The 22287-nt window shown below is 52.3% G+C and overlaps 1 protein-coding gene across 1 annotated transcript; it reads left to right on the top strand.

The window, feature by feature from the left end:
* Window positions 1–7311: 7311 nt before the first annotated feature.
* On the top strand, window positions 7312–22200 carry otud4 (OTU deubiquitinase 4). Its single transcript, XM_035427648.1, has 21 exons — window positions 7312–7793; window positions 8210–8293; window positions 8437–8487; window positions 9077–9123; window positions 9358–9430; window positions 9526–9607; window positions 10133–10286; window positions 12236–12305; window positions 13082–13193; window positions 13884–13948; window positions 14058–14158; window positions 14445–14756; window positions 15493–15588; window positions 15778–15928; window positions 16131–16248; window positions 16587–16630; window positions 17618–17788; window positions 18028–18547; window positions 18677–18919; window positions 19014–19054; window positions 19163–22200. The coding sequence occupies exons 1-21, from the start codon at window positions 7653–7655 to the stop codon at window positions 19817–19819; spliced, it is 3333 nt and encodes a 1110-aa protein (XP_035283539.1). The 5' UTR covers window positions 7312–7652; the 3' UTR covers window positions 19820–22200.
* The last annotated feature ends 87 nt before the right edge of the window (window positions 22201–22287 follow it).

Below are 22287 nucleotides of genomic sequence, written 5' to 3'. Positions count from 1 at the left end.
CGTGTGTGTGCGTGTGTGCATGCGTGCCCTGCGCGTGTGTGTGTGCATGTGTGTGTGCGTGCGAGTGTGTGTGTGCATGCGTGTGTGTGCGTGCCCTGCGTGCGTGTGTGTGTGTGTATGCATGTGTGTGTCCGTGCATACGTGCGTGTGTGTGTGTGTGTGCGTGCGAGCGTATGCGTGTGTGTGTGTTTGTGTGTGTGCGTGCATGCGTACTTGCGAGCGTGTGCCTGCGTGTGCTTCAGGATAAAAGAACACGCTAATGTTCGGCGTGTGGTGGTTTCATTTTAGCTTGAGACATGCTGTGAACTTTCTTTGTTTTTCATTCTTCATCATGAAAATGTTGCGGTTGTCATTTCACTTCTGAACTGTTAAACATTTTATTTTCGCTATTGAGAGCACAAGGTTGGGGCGACATTTTCATAACTGGTGTGATGCAGCCTCTCTCTTTTCTAAAACATGAGCAGCAATTTCCATTCTAATGCAGCACTGCCACTTACTGCGTTTTACAGCTGTTAGGAGTGCAGGACCACTTTGACCAGCAGTAACGTGTCTCTTGAGCTTTCAAGCTCACCGCTCAGTACGGCTAAATGCAAACCACTGTATATCCCAGAGTAATGGCTGACCAAGAAATGATCTGCATAACCCATTAGTGCACATTTCACATCTCCGTGTGTTCTCTTTCTCTGCTTCATTCCCACCAGAACAGGCTGACTCACGGTTTGGGCCAGCCAATCAGAGCGAAAGGTGGAGAAACAAGGAAAGATGAGGTGTTGTTTATCAGATTATTCACAACGCAACAAATTACAGGACACCGCTCATTTGAATGAGTTCTGTTGAATCTGAAATCTTGCGTTTCAACAGGAAGAGAATCTTCCTTTGTCGTCTGGTGTTTTCAGTCACTCTGACATCCTTTCATAGATAAAGTCTGGTTTATTCTCGCAGAAATTAAATTTATTGAAAGTTGCATGGTGGTGTGAACCCTGTATGAACCTAGCTGTAATTACTCACAGGTCACACAATGCGGCTGGCTCTGTTCCTGTTATAGCGCCCCCTGGTGCGCTCGCGGCGCCATTGTCCGGCTCATCCTGTGTTTACAGGTGGCACGGAACCCTGTGTGTCCGTGGTGCGAGTCCGACCCTGTGGAGCGCAGGCGGGGTCGAGGTTGGCGGGGTGGAGGTGGGCGGGGTCGAGGTTGGCGGGTGGAGGTGGGAGGGGTCGAGCTGGGCGGGGTCGAGGTTGGCGGGGTGGAGGTGGGCGGGGTCAAGCTGCTCTGTCTCCCAGCAGCTCTGTCTCCCAGCAGCTCTATCTCCCAGCAGCTCTGCCTCCCAGCAGCTCTGCCTCCCAGCAGCTCTGCCTCCCAGCAGCTCTGTCTCCCAGCAGCTCTGCCTCCCAGCAGCTCTGTCTCCCAGCAGCTCTGTCTCCCAGCAGCTCTGCCTCCCAGCAGCTCTGTCTCCCAGCAGCTCTGCCTCCCAGCAGCTCTGCCTCCCAGCAGCTCTGTCTCCCAGCAGCTCTGTCTCCCAGCAGCTCTGCCTCCCAGCAGCTCTGCCTCCCAGCAGCTCTGCCTCCCAGCAGCTCTGCCTCCCAGCAGCTCTGCCTCCCAGCAGCTCTGTCTCCCAGCAGCTCTGCCTCCCAGCAGCTCTGTCTCCCAGCAGCTCTGCCTCCCAGCAGCTCTATATCCCAGCAGCTCTGCCTCCCAGCAGCTCTGTCTCCCAGCAGCTCTATATCCCAGCAGCTCTGTCTCCCAGCAGCTCTGCCTCCCAGCAGCTCTATCTCCCAGCAGTCCCTCTGAAAGGCCTGGCTGTGACATGGCCGCTGGCCTGCAGGTGTGACCTCACACGGCGTTCCCGCTCCACAGAGCGGCAGAAGGAGGAAATGAGATTCCCGGCCTTCTGGCCCCCGCTGACAGGGTCGCCCCCCCGAGCTCGCTCAGCCCGCTGTCGCTCACGGCAACGGAGGCGAGCGCTGGACAGGTACAACAGCGCGACACGCGAAGGCCCCGCTGTCTGTCAAAACAAGACCGTTAGCGCGAGGGGGGGGGGCATCAGGGTGCGCAAGGGGGGGGGCATCAGGGTGTGCGGGGGGGGGGGGGGGGCATCAGGGAGTGCGGGGGGGGGGGGGGCATCAGGGAGTGCGGGGGGGGGAATCAGCAGGCGTGGTCACAGGGTGACACAGCCGTCAAAGGACACGCTGTAGCTCCCCCCACTGTTCCTGCATACCCCCCCTTTCTGGTATTTATATTTAGGCGGAGGGGGAGGGCCTCAGATGGGGCGGGGCTCAGAGGGGGTGGGGGCTCAGAGGGGGCGGGGCCTCAGATGGGGCAGGGCTCAGACGGGGTGGGGCTCAGAGGGGGCGGGGCTCAGAGGGGGTGGGGCTCAGAGGGGGCAGGGCTCAGAGGGGGCGGGCCTGTTTGATGTCTTCCTCAGCCCGTGGTGCAGAGGGGAGCGTGTCCAGCGTGCCGCTCGAACCGGCCCCCGGGCCCCTGTGTTTGCGCTGGAGCTCATGCAGGGGGAGGATGTTATTACAGCCTCTCTCCCTCTCTGGCCCGCGGTAATTAAACAGCTGAATCCACTTAGCTGGACAGCTCCAGCAATTAAGTGGCGGATTAAAAGTGATTCAATTTTCCGCGGCAGGGAGGGACTCAACCCGCCTCACCCGCCGCTCCCCATCACCTTGGGTGGCGTCCTTAAGCAGAACCAACTGCAGAAGGCTCTACAGTAACGCACTGCAGAAATACACGCACGCACGCACGCACACACACACACACACACGCACGCACGCACGCACGCACACACACGCATGCACGCACGTACACGCACACACACGCACGCACACACACACACACGCACGCACGCACGTACACGCACACACACACACACGCACGCACGCACGCACACATACATACGCACGCACGTACACGCACACACACACGCACGCACACACACATACACACACATACACACACGCACGCACGCACACACACACACAGTTTGCATATCTGTCCCTCATGGTGGGGGCAGAGAGCTGTGGAAAACCCTGAGGTTGTGGGGGGGGGGGGGGGGGGGGGGGGGGTTAGGGATGATCTGCTGCTGGAGGGGCTGCTCTGGGGCAGGGGGGACAGGGCGGGTGAGGGTGATGAGCGGGGTGGGGGGGTTGGGGGGAAGCGGGGGCGGGGGGCTGGTTTGAACAGACAGGGCATCTGGGTCTCATTTCTCTAGAACTCTCCCTGAAATACAAGTCAGCCAATGCATCTTAACCACAAGAGAGAGGAAAGAGAGGAAGAGAGAGAGGAGGGAGACGGAGAGAGCGAGGGAAAAAGAGAGAGGAGCGAGAAGAAGATATTGACTGGCCACACATCTGGCTGCTGGAGAGAGAGAGGGGGGAGAAAGAGCGAGAGAGAGAGTGAGAGAGAGCACTGAAAAGAGACAGAAACAAGAAGAAAGAGTGAGTTTATGGATCTGAAAAGTAATCAATTGACCACGCTCTCCATGTGACGCCTCAGCTCTTCCCTGTTTTCCACTTTAACCCCATCAGCAGCCGCTCTGCTAACGTTAGAAACAGAGGATTTTTTAACGCTAGCTGTAACCCTAACCCTAACCCTAACCCTAAACAACTCTAACCCTAGCTGTAACCCTAACCCTAACTCTAACTCTAACCCAAGCTGTAACTGTAACCCTACCCCTAGCTGTAACCCTAACCCTAACCCTAACTCTAAATAACCCTAAATAACCCTAAGTAACCCTAACACCCTATGTGCTGGCCATGGTGGTGGGAGGCCCCACCCTGGCAGATTAGGCAGGCGGGTCAGGCAGAGGGATGGAGCACAGTGACTGATGGTGACTGAGAACAGACAGACAGAGCACCTTCTTTCTCAGGATGCCAGCTGTTCCTGAACTGTGAAACAGGAGAAACTAAATTAATCCAGGTCTTGCACACACTATGTCTCCTTGGAGACAAATCTGGCCACTGACCAGCATCTCTTTGCAGTTATTTTTAACCCCAGATGCAAAGATGCGATGCGGCTTTATTGTAGTTAATGCCGAAAGTCACAGAGCCAAATGCAAAGTCACATGTGACCACTAGAGGGAGACAAATATCCTGCTCAACAAAAGGTCTCAAATGTGTTTCTTTACCTAACTGCGGTAGCTACAGCTAAAACATGGGCTACATTTCAAGAGTACCTCAGGTGACACAGGTAAACCCTCACGTGGGAAGGGTTTCGTGCAGGCAAATGAAAGCACTGGTGGTGTGTGTGTGTGTGTGTGTGTTTGTATAGGGAAATGTACAGTACAGAACAGCCTGTGTTCATGAATACACACTCATGGCATCTAGAATGAACTATCTCAGTCACTGTGTCTGATGTCCTGAGGGGAAAGACCATGACATCAGAGCTCTCTGAACTGATCTGATGTATGAATGAAAACCAGTTCAAACTCGCTCACGCACAGGAAAGTTCAGGATGGTAATTCATTTCTGAAGTGCCTCTGAGAAAGAGTGCAGATCTCAAGTCTCACTTCCATGAGCATTCAATACAGAGCGAATTACACTGATGCCAAGACAAAGAGGTCATGTCTGAATGGTGGTTAAAAAACAGTCCATATAATTCCTCTCACCTGAACAACCTAGAGCTCAACGCCCCCTCCTGGTCGTTTGTGATATTAATCTACCCAGCATATTACTCTGTAGTCTGGCAGAGCCCACATTGAGGAATCTGAGGAATTACTTCAGATGAAAAAATGAATTCACATTAACAGTGACAGTAATACTTTTTTCTCACTGGACTACACTCACCTAAGAGAGACGTGCTTTGAAATACAGTTTCTGAAACTGGCCGATCAGTAGGTGGCAGCCTTTGCTCTGTGTCAGAATGTAGCTCAGCTGTGCAGCGGCTTTGGACGGATGCCCAGTACAGCCGCTATTCTGAGCCACACTCATCGTTAGGTTCTCCAGGACAATGCCCATTCGGGCTTTCCATAGTTTAAATACACCAGCTCTAAAGCAGCTCAGCGATTCCACCCAGGGAGTTCTGAGAACTCCCCCTGCTCCTGCCACCCATTTGACTGGGAGGTATTTTACCCTTATTTTTTAAGACATTGTCTTTTTTATTCCACTGTGAAGCATTCTCAGCTGCTTGTCCTGCATAAAAGGTGCTCTATAAATGAAGTGTATTATTACAGTGCGATTAAAGGTCATCGTTTACGACTCTTAAACGCTACTTACGTTAAGGAAAACACTCTTTGCAAACTCAGATTATTGCACTCATCTCACACATTTTTCCTTTGTTTGCTTTGTCTCTGGAACCTTTGTCGAAAGAAACAGGGTGAGTTTAGAATAGAAGTAATAATTGCATGAAAATAAAACAATACAGGCAAACTTTTTCCATACACATTCATGCCAGTGAGATACTACATACATTTTAGATTAGAAGAAACAGTAAGAAACCATTTTATTGAATCTTCTGGTACAGAAAATATTTGGCTCATTCAAAATCACTAACAAACCCGTGTACTAATCGTTCTTCAAGCGGCTGAACACAACCGTGAACTCGCCTTAACCCTCAGACTAACCGTTTTCCTAACCCTAGCCCTAAACCCTAACCAAAACACATTCTCACTTCATAAAGCGGTGTGACAACAGGGCACAGGGTACAGGGCACAGGTATGCAGACATGCTCGTGTGGCTGTGCCGCTCTCCTGGGCACACAGTACAGGGTAGAGGGTAGAGGGCACAGGTATGCAGACGTGCTTGTGTGGCTGTGCTGCTCTCCTGGGCACAGGGCACAGGGTAGAGGGCACAGGGCACAGAGCACAGGGTAGAGGGTAGAGGGAACAGGTATGCAGACGTGCTTGTGTGGCTGTGCTGCTCTCCTGGGCACAGGGCACAGGGCACAGGGCACAGGGTAGAGGGTAGAGGGAACAGGTATGCAGACGTGCTTGTGTGGCTGTGCTGCTCTCCTGGGCACAGGGCACAGGGCACAGGGCACAGGGCACAGGGCACAGGGTAGAGGGTAGAGGGAACAGGTATGCAGACACACTCATGCAGCTGTGCCTGCACACATCACTGCAGCTGATGAGACCTCTAGGCAGGTGAACAGAACAGTGGGGCTGGGTCCTTATTACTGTCAGTCAACACACACCACCTGAATTCCACAGGAAGAGAAGAACAGCAACGTCAGCTCTTATGTATTCACACATCTGCTGCTTCATAGGTGTTCTCACTCAGTACATGCTGTATGAACATGTATACACAACCACAATAAGACTCCGCTGTGCTCTCACCAATCACGACAGTCAGTTGTAAACTGAAAGCAAAACCATTTTATACCTCTGGAGATGACAGTTTTCAGTTTTGTTTGGAGGGATTCTGTTTGTGTGCTGCCTGCTGACCCTCTTAGCTGACCCATTCACTGCTCAGAACACACAGAAGAAATACACCCAGACATGGGGAAAACTGAAAATAATTAATCATCATTATTTTTCCCTGATATCAAAAATACTGAAAAGCGTAGATGTATTCTCTTGCAGTCTGGGAAAAATAATAGAGTTCTCTCATGAATTCATATTGCAGTTGGAATACTTTAGAGGTTAGGACTTTGGCCAGAATATATCAGCTTTTTATTGCACTTTGTTAATGGGAGTCATGCACACACTCTTTCTCTTGTCAGGCTGTGTGTAATTTCTGTCAGTAGCACTGTTCTCTGATCAGTGATGCACATATGCTTACTTAATGAACAATAATCAGAAAGAGTCAATAAATGATTAACAATAAATGACACTTGTATCCATTAAGAATATAATAATAATCACATTCTAATTCCAAAATTATCAAAAACAATATTACAACCCAGGTTTTTCATGATAGGGTAAAAATCAGTGAAATGACAGTTTGCATGATTTGCTTGTTGTTTTAGACGCTATTAAGTCATTTTTGTCTAAAATATTAAATGATCTTTTAGATCATTCAACCGTTTAGCCGAACGTTTTATTTTTGTCGAGCAACTCTAAAATTAGCTATCGCCTCTGGAATGCAGAGCAGAAGTAACTAACCGGTTTAAGAAAAATTGCGATTGTTTCTATAATATTTTAAAACCGTAATTTATTCTTATTCATTCTTTGACCAATGAATTATGTGTAATAGATCATATAAATAATTTTAAGCGTTTCGTTTGCGATTATGAGAGTCGCCCGCATGGTTGGGGTGTGTAGTTTTATTTTCTCCCGTCTGCTCTTGTGGAAAGTGTTATCTTAGCTTTTGAGAGGTGCTGTTGCCTCCAACTCCCAGAGTTCCTTATATTGATTTCCCAGCTGCGAAACTGCTGTCAAAACTGCTTGAAACAAGGCAGGACACTAGGGGACGTTTTAGAAACTGATAGACTCACGATAACTAGTTAGCTTGCTAACAAAGTCTCGGTCAGAGCTCACCAAACTTAGCCGATGTTAGTGCAGCATAGCTGACTTTATTTAGTTCTGTTCATATGATGGTTGCTATCTAGCTATCTAAACTTGATACGGACTTTGGAAACCAATGTATTCATGAAAACGAAACAAAACTTGTTTCGTTTTAGGCATTTCCTGGAGACAGAACCTGCAACTGGGATGTAAAGACAATCGAAAGAAGAAAACCTTTGGCTTAAACGCGATTAGCCAAAGATCGTTATGGAAGGGGGTTCGGGACGCATGCAAACCAGCGACAAGGGGGTGGAAAGATTAATGGATGAATTTCTGAAGACCAAAGGGTTCTATCGGAAGAAAATTGCCAAAGACGGGTCCTGTCTGTTTAGAGCGGTCGCCGAGCAGGTAGGGGGAATTATGTGTTGGGTAGTGCTTATTGGAAATGGCTAACTTGGCTGGCTAGCAATGATAACCAAACTTGGTGGGTAGCACGCTAAGTTTAAATAGCAACCCCACAGCCTTCAGATACACACGTGCGGTGGTCGGGCTTTAGATATCCCCTTGCTATCTAGCTAGATGGCTAGTTAGCTAGCATTGGATTCGGCACTGATTGTTTCAGAAATAATATGTATATTGGAGATGGCCAAGCAGCTAAATCCTAGGTAGCCGCGTAACTCGTTTTTGTCGATTAAACATGTTAAACAGATCAACACTAAATTGGCAAAATCTGCTCCAAATTTCTCCACGGTCTCCACGTTGATACGACCAGTTAGTAGGCTACCATGTTTCTTATATAATTTTTTCTTTTGTTTCACTTGCAGGTACTTCGCTGCCAAAGTCGGCATACCGAAGTAAGAGCTACCTGTGTTGATTACTTGAAAAAGAACAGAACAAAGTACGAGTCGGTAGGTCCAATTAACACCGAGCGACAGGAGACACGCGAAATTAACATGAATACATTTACTAAATAATTTTCATTCACATACATTATTTGTAACTTCATCTACCTAGTGAACTTACTGTAACGCGTATGTCTGTCCTACTCTAGTTCATTGAGGGGAACTTCGAAGAGTACTTACACAGACTGGAAGATCCGCAGGTGACGTTGGCTTCATTCTTTGATTGCATTGCATTTCCTGTTCGATCATTTTTAGCCCACACCGTCCCGGGTTTTATTCATTTTTATGTCCAGTTAGAGTTGACAGCTTTTTCTTTCGTTTTTGCACGGTTCTGATGTTTTTGCATTCCCCGTTCTGCCACCGGGCCGTTCTGCCTCCAGAACGCAGTCAAAGCAGACTTCCTTGCGCATATTAAAACGACAGCTTGTCTGTGGACATACATCAGCATTTCCACACACGCAAGCCCGCACACGAGTGTTATTAATGATTGGTTTTAAATGTCCAATTTCAGTTTGATTCTGAAATAGTGTCCCGTTCATGGAGGCCAATGTGCTGCATTAACGGGTGTGAGGTGGGTGGAGTGGGTTACTGTTGAAGTGCTACGATTACCTGTTGCATCTATAGATAGCATCAAATTATTTCAGAATGTACTAGCCGCCATATGGAGTATCGATTGTTAGGAATCGCCCTTCTCCTCCTGTGCAACAAATTCACCACTACGCTAAAACTGCAATTTAATTTCAAGAACCCTGTCGCATCTTTGTGGTAATCGCGCTTTCTTATTTGCAGAACTGGGTTGGAGAAGTGGAGATAAGTGCCTTGGCTCTCATATATCGGTAAGTGGAGAGAGAACAAGAACAGGTTTTAGCAACTTGCTGAATTCACTGCAGCTCCTCCAGCTTATTCATATTATTTTCTGCCGTCAAACTCCTCATGATATTAATGTAAATTTCGTGTAACTATCAAACCCAGAGTCAATGGGTTTGCAACTCAGATTTGCAACTTATTTTGAATATTTTGCTGACTGGCATAACCCCCTCTTTTGATATTCGGTTGTTGTTTTTTTCCAGGCATGATTTCATCATCTTTCAGGAACCTGGGAAACCCCCTGTTAATATAACTGAGAACAGCTTTTCTGATAAGGTATTAAAATATAACGTTCTTAAAGCTGTAGACCTAAGTAGTGAAAGTGTCGCTCTTTTAAAACGGCTTTTTTCCCGCTGTGTTGTGCCCTTCAGGTGCGGCTGTGCTTCCTGAATGGGAATCACTACGACAGTGTCTACCCCAGCGAGTTTGTCAACAAGGCCGCCCTCTGCCAGTGTAAGTCGAGCGTGCTGCAGTGGGACGCTGTGTCAGGTCAAGTCAGGGCGTTTATTTAAAATGAATCTGTGCTAATGCGCATATACACATGGTGCCTTTGAAACCCTCTGTATACGTGTTGTACTTACCGGTTGCTCACATTCATGTGTGTATTTGTTGCACAGAGTTTGGTGAATAGCAGACGTTAGGAGGGTAGCTTGTTTCTTCCATCGATTGGCAATGTAGTGTAATGGTGAAGGGACTGGCCTCATAACCTAAAGGTTGTGGGTCAAATTCCCAGGTAGGACACAGCCAATGTACCCTTGAGCAAGGCTCTTAACCTGCATTGCTTCTGTATGTATCCAGCTGTATAAATGGATACTCTGTTAAAAAATTTTTTTTAAGTATATGTTTGTCTGTGCGTGTGTACCTGTGTGTGCGTGCCTGTTTGTATATGTCTGTGTGCGTGCGTGTGTGTGTCTGCATTTGTGCTTGTGTGGCTGTATGCGTGTGCGTGTGTGTGCGTGCGTGTGTGCCTGCCTCCAGCCATCCTGTACGAGCTCCTGTACGAGCAGGTGTATGGCGTGGACCACGGCGTTGTGTCTGCCTGCCTCCGGAACAGCGGCGATGCCGGGGATGATGGGTACAGCGAGTGCAAGAGCAGCGAGGAGTCGGACCTGGAGGAAGAGGACGAGTTCTGGTGAGAAGAGCAGGCCGGTGTGCGGTGTGTTACGGTGGCTCGAGCTGACTGGCTAGCGTATGAGCGCAGGTCAGGCGTTTCTCTTCATGATGCTACTCAACACTCTGGCTTTTCTCTGAGGCAGGAAGGTTTGGATCTATAACTTAATCCAGCTGTCATGCTTATAAAAACTGCTCTGAGGCTCTGACCATGCAGTAATGACATTTGTTAAAGGAAAATGTCAAATGCATTTCGTTCTGTGTAACTGCAATGTACAGAAGCAGCTGGTACAGAAGCAACCCTTCCTATCACTGGAAGACCATTGTTTTGGTGCAGAAGGCAAATGTGTTAAAAACGTATGTTGTATTGATGTAGTTGTATCGTTAAAGTATATTTACCTGACTAATTAAATGTTGTTTGACAAAGATGCATCATTATAGTTTGTTAGCTTGTAGCATGTGGGGTGATTCTGTTTGAAGGGACAGTAAGGCGGCCATTTTCAGGATTCCTTCGGTGGGAAGATCAGCCTGACTATGCAGACCGAAGGTGCAGTGATGCAGTGGTCACCATACATAGAGCAAAAACTGTGAAGTTAGAAATCAACACAGCGTTCCCATACGCCTAATCGGATGGAATAGGAAAGAAAATGTTAAATCATGTTTACGCTGCCCCATGAAACAAAATGTTTCAGCGAGTAATCGGACTGTTTAATGCCGATTTATTTTGTCGTTATGATTTGGATCTAATCCCGTAACTGTAGTCTGCTAATGTGTGCCTGGCTAATTGCCACATTTATGGGCTAAACCCCAAAGAGGGGAATTCAGAAAGCGAGGGGGTTTCTGGGAGTTCCCAGGCTGAGGTGTTGCCGTGGCAACATGGTCCGCGGCAGGTGTTTCTCCGGACAGGTGATTATGGGTAATGAGCCCTCATTGGCATCTGATCAATACCAGCTGACTAGCCTAGCCCCTCCCCTTCACTTCCCTTTACATTCCTTACACGTCTCTAAGCGCTTGGCTGCATTGCTTTTGGCTTCTGACTTCCAGTTCAGTTTTTTTATTTTATTTTCTTAAAGGCGAGCTTAGGTTCGATGTTAATGGGTTTTCTTCATTTGCGCTGAAATGGCCGCCCGTGGGAGGAGATCTGGGGAACATTGTGAATCTGCTGGTCGAGTTCCGTGGGAGGAGATCTGTGGAACATTGTGAATCTGCTGGTCGAGTTCCGTGGGGGGGATCTGTGGAACATTGTGAATCTGCTGGTGGAGTTCCGTGGGAGGAGATCTGTGGAACATTGTGAATCTGCTGGTCGAGTCCCGGGGGGGGGATCTGTGGAACATTGTGAATCTGCTGGTGGAGTTCCGTGGGAGGAGATCTGTGGAACATTGTGAATCTGCTGGTCGGTTCCCGTGGGAGGAGATCTGTGGAACATTGTGAATCTGCTGGTGGAGTTCCGTGGGGGGGATCTGTGGAACATTGTGAATCTGCTGGTCGAGTTCCGTGGGAGGAGATCTGTGGAACATTGTGAATCTGCTGGTCGAGTTCCGTGGGAGGAGATCTGTGGAACATTGTGAATCTGCTGGTCGAGTTCCGGGGGGGGGATCTGTGGAACATTGTGAATCTGCTGGTGGAGTTCCGTGGGAGGAGATCTGTGGAACATTGTGAATCTGCTGGTCGAGTTCCGTGGGGGGGATCTGTGGAACATTGTGAATCTGCTGGTCGAGTTCCGTGGGAGGAGATCTGTGGAACATTGTGAATCTGCTGGTCGAGTCCCGGGGGGGGGATCTGTGGAACATTGTGAATCTGCTGGTCGAGTCCCGGGGGGGGGATCTGTGGAACATTGTGAATCTGCTGGTCGAGTCGTGAAGGCCTTTTGTCACGCGTCAGTCTGTCGTAGTCGGTGTGTGCTCATTTGGTCGTTTAAATGTGACTGATTGATATGGAAGGGGAACGGGTGGTTTTGATTTAAATCTACAGGCCCAGTGATGCCGTTGCTCCCACCAACATGAACAACCAGAGGTCTTCGAACAGTAGTCAGCCTTCTAAGGTAAGGTGGCCTCGTTCGAGTCTTATTTTGGGGAAAACCTCACACCCTTTCTGCGACTGTGTAATCTGTCATTTAAAGAAACTAGAAATTGTAAACTGTTGAACATTTATTGGTGTACTCATATATTTGCAATTTATAAACTGGACATTTGACATGACTTTGCTGATTAACCTTAAGCAGTCTTGTGGATGGTAAAGATGTGATGTCCGTTATGAAATCATGATGCTGTCAGGACTGTATGACTTGTTCTGCTGAATTTCAAAAGGCAACATGCTTCTGAACATGGTCACAAACATCCTGTTTATGATTTTTCTGAAATTTTCCAGAGAAACATCCTATGGATGAAGTGCATTTGATGCGTGTCTGATATTTGGGGCAAAAGAATTTTAAGACCCAATAATTTTTCACATTGTACCGAAAACATCTTTGTATCGTTATAATTCTCATCTGATGTTCTGTTTCTCTAAAGGTTTGTGAATATTTGTGACTGATTTCAAATATGTGTCTCTCATCCTTCCTCCATGGAATATTTCAGGAAAATCAAAATGACTGATACAGAGTATTCTCTGTCCGGGGTATTCTCTGTCCGGAGTGTTCTCTGTCCGGAGTGTTCTCTGTCCGGAGTGTTCTCTGTCCGGGGTATTCTCTGTCCGCAGTATTCTCTGTCCGGAGTATTCTCTGTCCGGGGTATTCTCTGTCCGGAGTATTCTCTGTCCGGGGTATTCTCTGTCCGAACTCGCGCCGCTGAATTTCCCGCGTTGTTTTTCCCGCCTCAGACGGCGAAGCCCCCCCAGTCGCCGTCGGCGCTGTCCCGCAGAGTCCAGCTGTCCCTAAACCCCGCCCTCTTCAGGAACGTGGAGTACGACGTGTGGCTGCGCTCTAAGAGAGGTGTGGAGCCTGGGGCTCTGTCTGCGCTGCACCTGTGTGTGTGCGTGTGTGTGAACGGGGTGTTACCTGTGTGTGTGTGTGTGTGTGTGTAACGGGGTGTTACCTGTGTGTGTGCGTGTGTGTGAACGGGGTGTTACCTGTGTGTGTGCGTGTGTGTAACGGGGTGTTACCTGTGTGTGTGTGTGTAACGGGGTGTTACCTGTGTGTGTGCGTGTGTGTGAACGAGGTGTTACCTGTGTGTGTGCGTGTGTGTAACGGGGTGTTACCTGTGTGTGTGTAACGGGGTGTTACGTGTGTGTGTAACGGGGAGGTACCTGTGTGTGTGCGTGTGTGTAACGGGGTGTTACCTGTGTGTGTGTAACGGGGTGTTACGTGTGTGTGTAACGGGGAGGTACCTGTGTGTGTGTGTGTGTGTGTGCGTGTGTGTAACGGGGTGTTACCTGTGTGTGTGCGTGTGTGTGAACGAGGTGTTACCTGTGTGTGTGCGTGTGTGTGAACGGGGTGTTACCTGTGTGTGTGCGTGTGTGTAACGGGGTGTTACCTGTGTGTGTGTAATGGGGTGTTACGTGTGTGTGTAACGGGGAGGTACCTGTGTGTGTGTGTGTGTGTGTGAACGGGGTGTTACCTGTGTGTGTGTGAACAGGGTGTTACCTGTGTGTGTTACCTGCTGTATGTCTTTTTCTCCTCCAGCTCAGCAGAAGCGGGACTTCTGCATCGCTGCTGGAATGCAGTACACCGTGGGGGACAAGTGCAAGGTGTGTGTCCTCCACGGCTCAGTGACCTCATCACACGGCTGGTTCTTCTTCCTTTGTTTTCCTCACGTTTGGGAGTGCGCTCTGACATTGGGCTGTTCGCCCCCTGCAGGTGCGCCTGGGTAACACGGGAAAGTTCTACAGCGCCTACATCCAGGAAGTGACACCGGACCACGGGCCCGTCACTGTGTTTATCGAAGAACTCGGAGAGAAGTGAGTCGTCGTTAAATCTCGCGCACACGCACACTAGGTGCGTAACTGTAATTAATTAATGGGGTTCTGTTTGTGTGATACGGGACAGGCTGAACCAATGTGAACAGATCATTTATTCTTTTAAATGCTGCTCATCTTTGAAAGCGGAACTCGAGTGTGAGGCTTTTGTAGGTGCTAACGTACTGTTGGCCTGGTTGGATCTGGAGGCTGGCTTCCTGTTTTGGTGAGTGAAGTGGTCATTTGTGTAGCCCTTGACTGACGCGTGTGTGCATGTGCGTGTGTGTAGGCACTCCGTCCCCCTGTGGAACCTGCGGCCCTCCTCCTCTCTGGACGGGGACTCGTGGAGCATGGTGGCAGAGAGAGGGAAGCGCTTCAGCGTGTCCAACGGGAACGGGCATCACCCGGGCAAGGCGCCGCGGGCATCCGACCAGCCGGCGGGACGGGACGGGCGCGGGGGGAGGAGACCGGGGAAGAGCTCGCCCACCCCCCAGGGCCCCGCCGCCGGGCCCCCGCCCCGCATGCACAAGCAGCACTCCTGGCCCCCCCCGGCCACCGCGGAGGAGCCGGGGACGGAGGGGAGCGCTCGCACCAGCACCAGGTCCGCCAGCGCCCGCCGTCTCCAACGCGCTGTGACTCTCCTGTATCTCAGCGCTGTCTCACACAGGGCCCGCGCTGTGACTCACCTGTATGTCAGCGCTGTCTCACACAGGGCCCGCGCTGTGACTCTCCTGTATCTCAGCGCTGTCTCACACAGGGCCCGCGCTGTGACTCTCCTGTATCTCAGCGCTGTCTCACACAGGGCCCGCGCTGTGACTCTCCTGTATCTCAGCGCTGTCTCACACAGGGCCCGCGCTGTGACTCACCTGTATGTCAGCGCTGTCTCACACAGGGCCCGCGCTGTGACTCTCCTGTATCTCAGCGCTGTCTCACACAGGGCCCGCGCTGTGACTCTCCTGTATCTCAGCGCTGTCTCACACAGGGCCCGCGCTGTGACTCACCTGTATGTCAGCGCTGTCTCACACAGGGCCCGCGCTGTGACTCTCCTGTATCTCAGCGCTGTCTCACACAGGGCCCGCGCTGTGACTCACCTGTATGTCAGCGCTGTCTCACACAGGGCCCGCGCTGTGACTCACCTGTATGTCAGCGCTGTCTCACACCAGGGCCACGCCTGTAACTGGCATTGCAGGGCGCGGTGTGTGTGTCTGCGCGGTGTGTGTGTGTGTCTCTGCGCGGTGTGTGTCTCTGCGGTGTGTGTGTATGTGTGTGTCTCTGTGCGGTGTGTGTGTGTGTGTGTGTGTGTGTTGTGGCTAAACGGGTGTGTGCTTTGTGTTCAGGTCCCCAGACTGGGGGAGGAATGGGTGCCTGCAGACCAAGCCGCCATCAGACTCCACCCTGAAGAGCCAGAAAGCCTCCGCTAGAGCTGCCTTTAGGTACGCAGTGGGGGGTTGGGGGCGTGGGGGATTATGTATGGGGGTAGTAGACTAAAACGGGGGCGCTCGGGTGAGCGCACACGCACACGCACACTCACACTCACACACACACGCACACGCACACGCACTCACTGGGGTTTGGCTCAGCACCCAGCCGTTTGTGAGGGTCTGACGGTGTTCCCGTTACAGGAAGGGCGAGACGGGGCCCCCTGGTGGCTCGGCGCAGGAGCTGCACTTCGGGCTGTCGCAGGACGAGCGGCTCGCCCTGGAGGAACAGCAGAAATCTCAGGCCCTCCTGGAGATCATGCAGCGGGACGAGAGGAGCTTCCCCGCACTGGCGGTAAGGCGCGTCCCGCTGGGGGGGGGGGGGCTGCTGGGTGGTGCCTTCAGGAAGGGGGTGGAGCCCCACGGGCTCAGGTAGAATCCGGACCACGACAGCGCCCCCTGTAGCTCAGGAGGCCGATGTGCAGCAGGGTTGAGCAGTGCTGGGTGTTCTCAGGACAGTTAAATCTGAGCGTGCACCGCTGTGTCTGTGCGAGCAGAGCCAGGGGGGGGCCCGGGCCCCTCAGCCAGACACGGGGAGGAGGACGGCCCCCCAGGCCGGAGAGAGGCGTGCCTACAGGAGGAAGGGGGACGCCCCAGAGCCGTTCCAGGATGGTGGTGAGTCCGTACACACACACTCGCACACACACACACACACACGCACACACGCGCGCACACACGCACACGCGCACACGCACACACACACACACGCACGTGCACACACACACACACACTCGCACACACGCACTCATGCGCCCACACCCACGCGCACGCACACACACACACACACACACACACACACACACACGCGCACGCACACACACACACACACACACACACTCACACTCGCGTGCGCACACACACACACACACACCCACACACCAGAATGTGTGTGGAATGTATACATTCCCTGGTCTGTAGGTGTTGGGGCTCATGAGTACATCTTCTCTCTCCAGAAAATGTCCCCCGATCGGCCCAGAAGGAGGAAAACAAACTCTTGGTGGGTTGATGGTGCCTCTTCCCTCAGCGTGAACGTTTAACCACACCCACACAAAGCGGTAACATTAGGTTGACCGTGAAAACACGAGACATACAGCGAGATCGCAGTTCCACAAATATCAGAAACTTACTTTCACTTCGCTCTGCAGGGATAAGTAAAGGGACTGACAGCAGTGTGGAACACAATGACCTGCATAACAAGTTCCCATTCAGTCCATTGGCTGCCGTGACACTCTTATCGTGTCAAGTTTCCCAGGCAACAGCACAGAGGAGAATCCTGTTTCAGAACAGCAAGCCAAATGATTATTGATTTCCAAATGAAAAGATATTTGTCATTATTTTAGGTATTTAAAAAAAAGCATTTAAAAAAAACCCACCAGGTCTGTACAATTACAGAGGAAACACTGAATATGGAAAACAAAGTGCAATTATTTTGGATCTGCCCAGCAAATTAAATCCACCTCTTGAATTACAAATAAACTATAAACTAGCTGACCATCGGCTGTTTTCCAGCTGTCGCCGGTGGCCGATAGCAGTGTTATCGGCCGATAATGATCGGTGGCTGATCAGGTGCGTCCATGTTTCTGGGGACTTTATAACGAAGGGGAAACGATCCTAAGAGCAAATGCAGCGCGAGTTCTATGAAAGCAGGACTGTCCGTCGCTCCACAGCCTCACTGGACTTGTTCTATGCTCTTCTGAACAGGAGGCTTTTTTCTGTGCGTGGAGCAGGGTTGGGGTTCGCAGGGTTGGGGTTCGCAGGGTTGGGGTTCGCAGGGTTGGGGTTCTGAGGGTTGGGGTTCGCAGGGTTGGGGTTCTCAGGGTTGGGGTTCTCAGAGTTGGGGTTCGCAGGGTTGGGGTTCGCAGGGTTGGGGTTCTGAGGGTTGGGGTTCGCAGGGTTGGGGTTCGCAGGGTTGGGGTTCTGAGGGTTCTCAGGGGCTGATGTTTGTATTTGCTCTTGACTGTGCTGCTGCTTTGATCTCTTCCAGACTTCAGCCCAGCCTGGCTGCTCTTCAGGGGCGCACAGTGCTCCACCACACCCCCCTCCTGAGCCCAGCATCGCTGCTGCAGTCACAACTGCCCCTCCCCCTGCCGTATCTGCCCCTCCCCCTGCCGTGTCTGCCCCTCCCCCTGCCGTATCTGCCCCTCCCCCCTGCCGTATCTGCCCCTCCCCCTGCCGTATCTGCCCCTCCCCCTGCCGTATCTGCCCCTCCCCCTGCCGTATCTGCCCCTCCCCCTGCCGTATCTGCCCCTCCCTCTGCCGTATCTGCCCCTCCCCCTGCCGTATCTGCCCCTCCCCCTGCCGTATCTGCCCCTCCCCCTGCCGTATCTGCCCCTCCCTCTGCCGTATCTGCCCCTCCCCCTGCCGTATCTGCCCCTCCCTCTGCCGTATCTGCCCCTCCCCCTGCCGTATCTGCCCCTCCTCCTGCTGTATCTGCCCCTCCTCCTGCCGTATCTGCCGCTCCCACAGCTGTATCTGCCCCTGGCCTGGCTCTATCTGCCCCTGCCCCTCCCCCGGCTGCATCTGCCCCTCTCCCTGCCGTATCTGCCATTCCCCTGGCTGCATCTGCCCCTCCCCCGGCTGCATCTGCCCCTGCCCCTCCCCCGGCTGCATCTGCCCCTCTCCCTGCCGTATCTGCCGTTCCCCTGGCTGCATCTGCCCCTCCCCCGGCTGCATCTGCCCCTGCCCCTCCCCTGGCTGTCACATCTGCCCCTACTTACAGTCCATCTGCCCCTGCTGCTGCTCCACCTGCCCACATTCCAACCCCACCCTCCATCTCAGCTGCCCCGTTTACCCCTGCTGTCCTCCCCGCCCCCCCCTCCACAACCGCGGGACTCAGCACCCCCTGCAGGATTCCTTCCCGCATCACTTCCTGTGGAGCCGCCGCCCTACAACGGGGCGAGCCCCTGCCCCCCAGGTACGTGCAGCAGACCGGGGGCGGGGGGGGGGGGGTCTGTGTGTGTGCTGCAGTGGCTGCTGGGAAAAGCCCAGGCTTGCAGTGCTGTTCCAGGACGGTGGCTGACCGGTCCCTGTCTCTGTGTTCCAGGTGTGATGTCCCAGCTTGGGATCGCTCCAGGACCTCCTCCAACCCCCCCAGTGCTACCTGAGCACCTGTCCCACCCCCACGCCCACTCCCCCGCACTGCCCCCCCAAGGACCCCTGTCCTTCCACCAGATGGCGCAGCTGTACCAGGACCCCCTGTACCCCGGCTTCCCCACCAATGATAAGGACGAGATGCTGAGCGTGCCCCAGTACTGCTACATGCGCGACGGACAGGACCTCCCCCGCGGTGGGTTTTTCGGGCCCCCCCCCCCCCCCCGTAAACAAGCCCGCGCCTCCTCGTGTCTCCCTACTCACGCGTGTGTTTTTTTTTTCCCCCTTAGAAATTGGCGTCCTGAGATTCTTCTTCAATCTGGGCATCAAGGTGAGATGAAGTGATGAACCTTAAGCAGACGTGTGTGGTGACGCTGAGGAGAAGCTGGCTGGATTCCCTGCTTGAGTAGTTTTTACTTTAGTGTTCTCCTCTCTGCAGGCTTACACTTACCCGTCATGGCCGCTGCACACCTACCTGTACCAGCTGCAGCAGGCCCATCTGTCCCTGCAGCCCAAAGTCTCCTACATGGCACCCTGGTACCCTGAAGCCCCGCCCCCCGGACCCTTCCGCATGAACTCCGTGCCCATGGAGGGGTACGGACGCCCCCCGAGCTACAGACACGCCACGGCAGGCGGGCGGGGTCCGGGCCAGTTTGAGCACGCTCACTGTCCTGTGCAGCCCGGGGTGGGCGTGGCCATGGTGGGCGGAGCCATCGGGCCTCAGCACACGGAGCTGGGGCTGGGTTCGGACGGGCGCCCCCCCCTGGGCTACAGCCCCCAGCCCCCCGCCCCACTGCAGCCTTACCTCGGGGGCATGCCATGGCCCGGGCCCCGCCCAAACCCTGCCTTCTCTAGGGCTTTCTCCACCCCTCCTCCTCCCCCCGCTCCTCAGTACCCCCCCCCAGTGGCGCAGTACCCCCCCCCCAGTGGCGCCGTACCCCCCTGTCTCGCACGGGTACCACGCTCCCCGACTGTCTGCCGGCTTGCCGCTGGCCACGCCTACCGTCAGCCAGCCTCCCGCGGAGGAGAAGCAGGGCCCGCCCCCGCCACAGATGGCCCCGCCCCCAGTGGTTTCCACAGTAGCGGGAGGCGGTGATGCCCGGCGCGAGCGCTCGACTCCTGAGCCGCCTGGCCCCCCCGCGGCGAGCGTGAGGAACCAGCTCCAGGGCCCCCCCTACGAGAGCCGGAGCGAGGAGGGCGTGGCCGGAGGGGGGGGCGAGCCCCAGGCCTGCGGTACGGCCTACTCCCCCAGCGAGGTTTGGGAGGACGAGGGCGAGCCGGGCGAGGAGGCCCTGCAGAGCGGGCGCTCCTACTACGGCCGCACCTACAGGGGGAGGCGGGGCCACGACGAGGGGCGGGGCTATCGGGACGGCCGCTGGAAAGGGGAAGGAAGAGGTTACCGCGGGCGACGGGGGTCGGACGAGCGGCGAGATCACACCTACAGGGACAGGAGAGGGGCGGAGAACAGCTCCGGGTATCCCGGCCCCTCCCTTAAAGGACAGAGGGGCAGGGGGCGGGGCTACAGTCCCTATGCCAACGGCCGCGACACCGGCTACACCGCAGCCAATCAGAGGAGCAACACTTATGCAGAGTCGTAAAAACGTTACCGTGACGTTGCAGTGTTTTCCTAATTTCTGTTTTTCCTAAATCGAAATTTTAAAACGTTTTGACTATAGGAATGTTTAGTGTCTTGTTTTATTTTTTCCTTTCTCATTCACGCTTTCCATTTCCTTCCCATTTGGAACGTCCCTCTCATTTCGGGTGAGGAAGATTTATAAGTACATTTATAGCGAGACTTTGCTTTCTTTTTCTTATCGCCGTCTGACTTTAAGAACAGGTGTGTAAATCTGTACACTATAGTTTGCACTTCCGAAAGGTTTAATAAAATTTGGAAATTAAAGCCAAAGACTAATCTACCTGAATTAACGTTTTGTGGTTTTCGTTTTGATTATTTATCAGTTTTTATTCTTAACAAGAAAAAAAAAAGTAGAATGCTGTAAACTTGAAAATGAGATTAATTTCATCTAAGTTGACGCTTTGTTTTTAAGGAAGAGCGACTGCTTCGTAAATATCCATGTAGCTCGCGCACTGAAGCGCTGCTCGTGCAGTTGGGTGGGTAGTGCTGACGGATCTGCAGCATCGTGCAGTGGACCCAGAGTCATCTCCACCAACAGGGGGAGCTGCTTTCTCTGCGTGACCATACCTGTTCCAAATACAGGGGGTGGAGAAATAGACCCTCATGTAAGATATTTAGTAAGAAATGGAATGAAGGTGTGGTTGAGTGATTTTCATACTGTAAATTTTACTTTATCAGTGAAATTGCTTCTGAAATATACAAAGAATACTGGTGTTTCTGGACATTTCTCTGCAAGTCTTGGTTTATTTTGCCTGAAGGGTTTACATGATCGTACTTCAGCTGTGGTGAGCAAGCTTTGTTTCTAAAGCCATCGAGGGCTACCTCTTCCCTCACCACCGCAGTGCCTTAAAGAAGTGATACTGCCATGTGCATTAATGGAGTTTACTGCTGCTTGTCTGTGGGTAGTGATATGCAGGGTTTGTGCATGTTACGCACTGTAGAGAACGCTGGTTAACAGTACCTGTGCTGATGTTCTGCTGCGTGTAACCGCCTGCCATGATGGGGTTATTTATCTTTTTGGATCACTACTTTTGCATGGGCCACTAGATGCCAGACGTTACTGGCTACCTTTCAAAATGGTGCTGGAAAGTCTTTATATAATTTTTTTTATTAGGTTAGTCTTGCCTTTAATAGCGATCATCCCCAACGGTGCGTCCGTACTGCTGCACCCCGTACTGCCGCGCTGCCTCCTCTCGTCCACTTTGGCCCCGTTTGCAGACCCTTTCCTGTCAGTCCTGCTCTTCTGAAGCCCCGGGGAACGCAGGCATCTGCCCTTGTCACCCTGCTGTGGTCCTTACTGAACTTCGGCTCCAGATCTGAGCATTAATGCTAAAGCAGGAGACCGCGGCCTTCGTTATTAGCTGAGCTAGCCCAGCCGTCGTCCTCCACATGGGGATCGCCGAGCACTAACTTCTGATAGGGCGGCTAAATCTAATCAGGGGTCCCTCCCTGGCCTTAAGGCTGATAAATGAAAGGACTGTTCTGTGTTTCTTGGGCATGTTGATTGTTCAGTGGCCTTAAGGCCGAAGCTTTCAGGTTAATGGTGAACCCCGTGGATCAGTCGCTCGCTGCTCGTGTGCAGAAAGGCTGTCGCAGCCCCGTGCAACGCATCAGGAGCGTACGTGCGCAGGGATGGGTTTTATTTCTGTGTTCGTTTCCGATCTAAACGTCTCACTCCGGCTCAAACACGACAGACAGGCGTCTTCATACTGGCCCAAAGTTTCATGCCTTAAAGTAGGAGTTCTCCCGAGTGTCTGGTTTACTTGAAAGATTTGCATTGTTGTTACACTGCTGTTACGTACCTTTTTTTAAATAATAATAAAGGGTCCATCCCCACCAAATTTTGTCTCTGGTCTTTTGTTGCCACAAATTACCATGGGTGAATTACCCATTTTGCTGTATATAACAACTAGTAGATTGGATCAGAC

Source organism: Anguilla anguilla, chromosome 7 (genome assembly GCF_013347855.1).
Source record: "Anguilla anguilla isolate fAngAng1 chromosome 7, fAngAng1.pri, whole genome shotgun sequence".
Classification (NCBI taxonomy): domain Eukaryota; kingdom Metazoa; phylum Chordata; class Actinopteri; order Anguilliformes; family Anguillidae; genus Anguilla; species Anguilla anguilla.
This window is presented reverse-complemented; position numbering and strand designations above follow the sequence as displayed.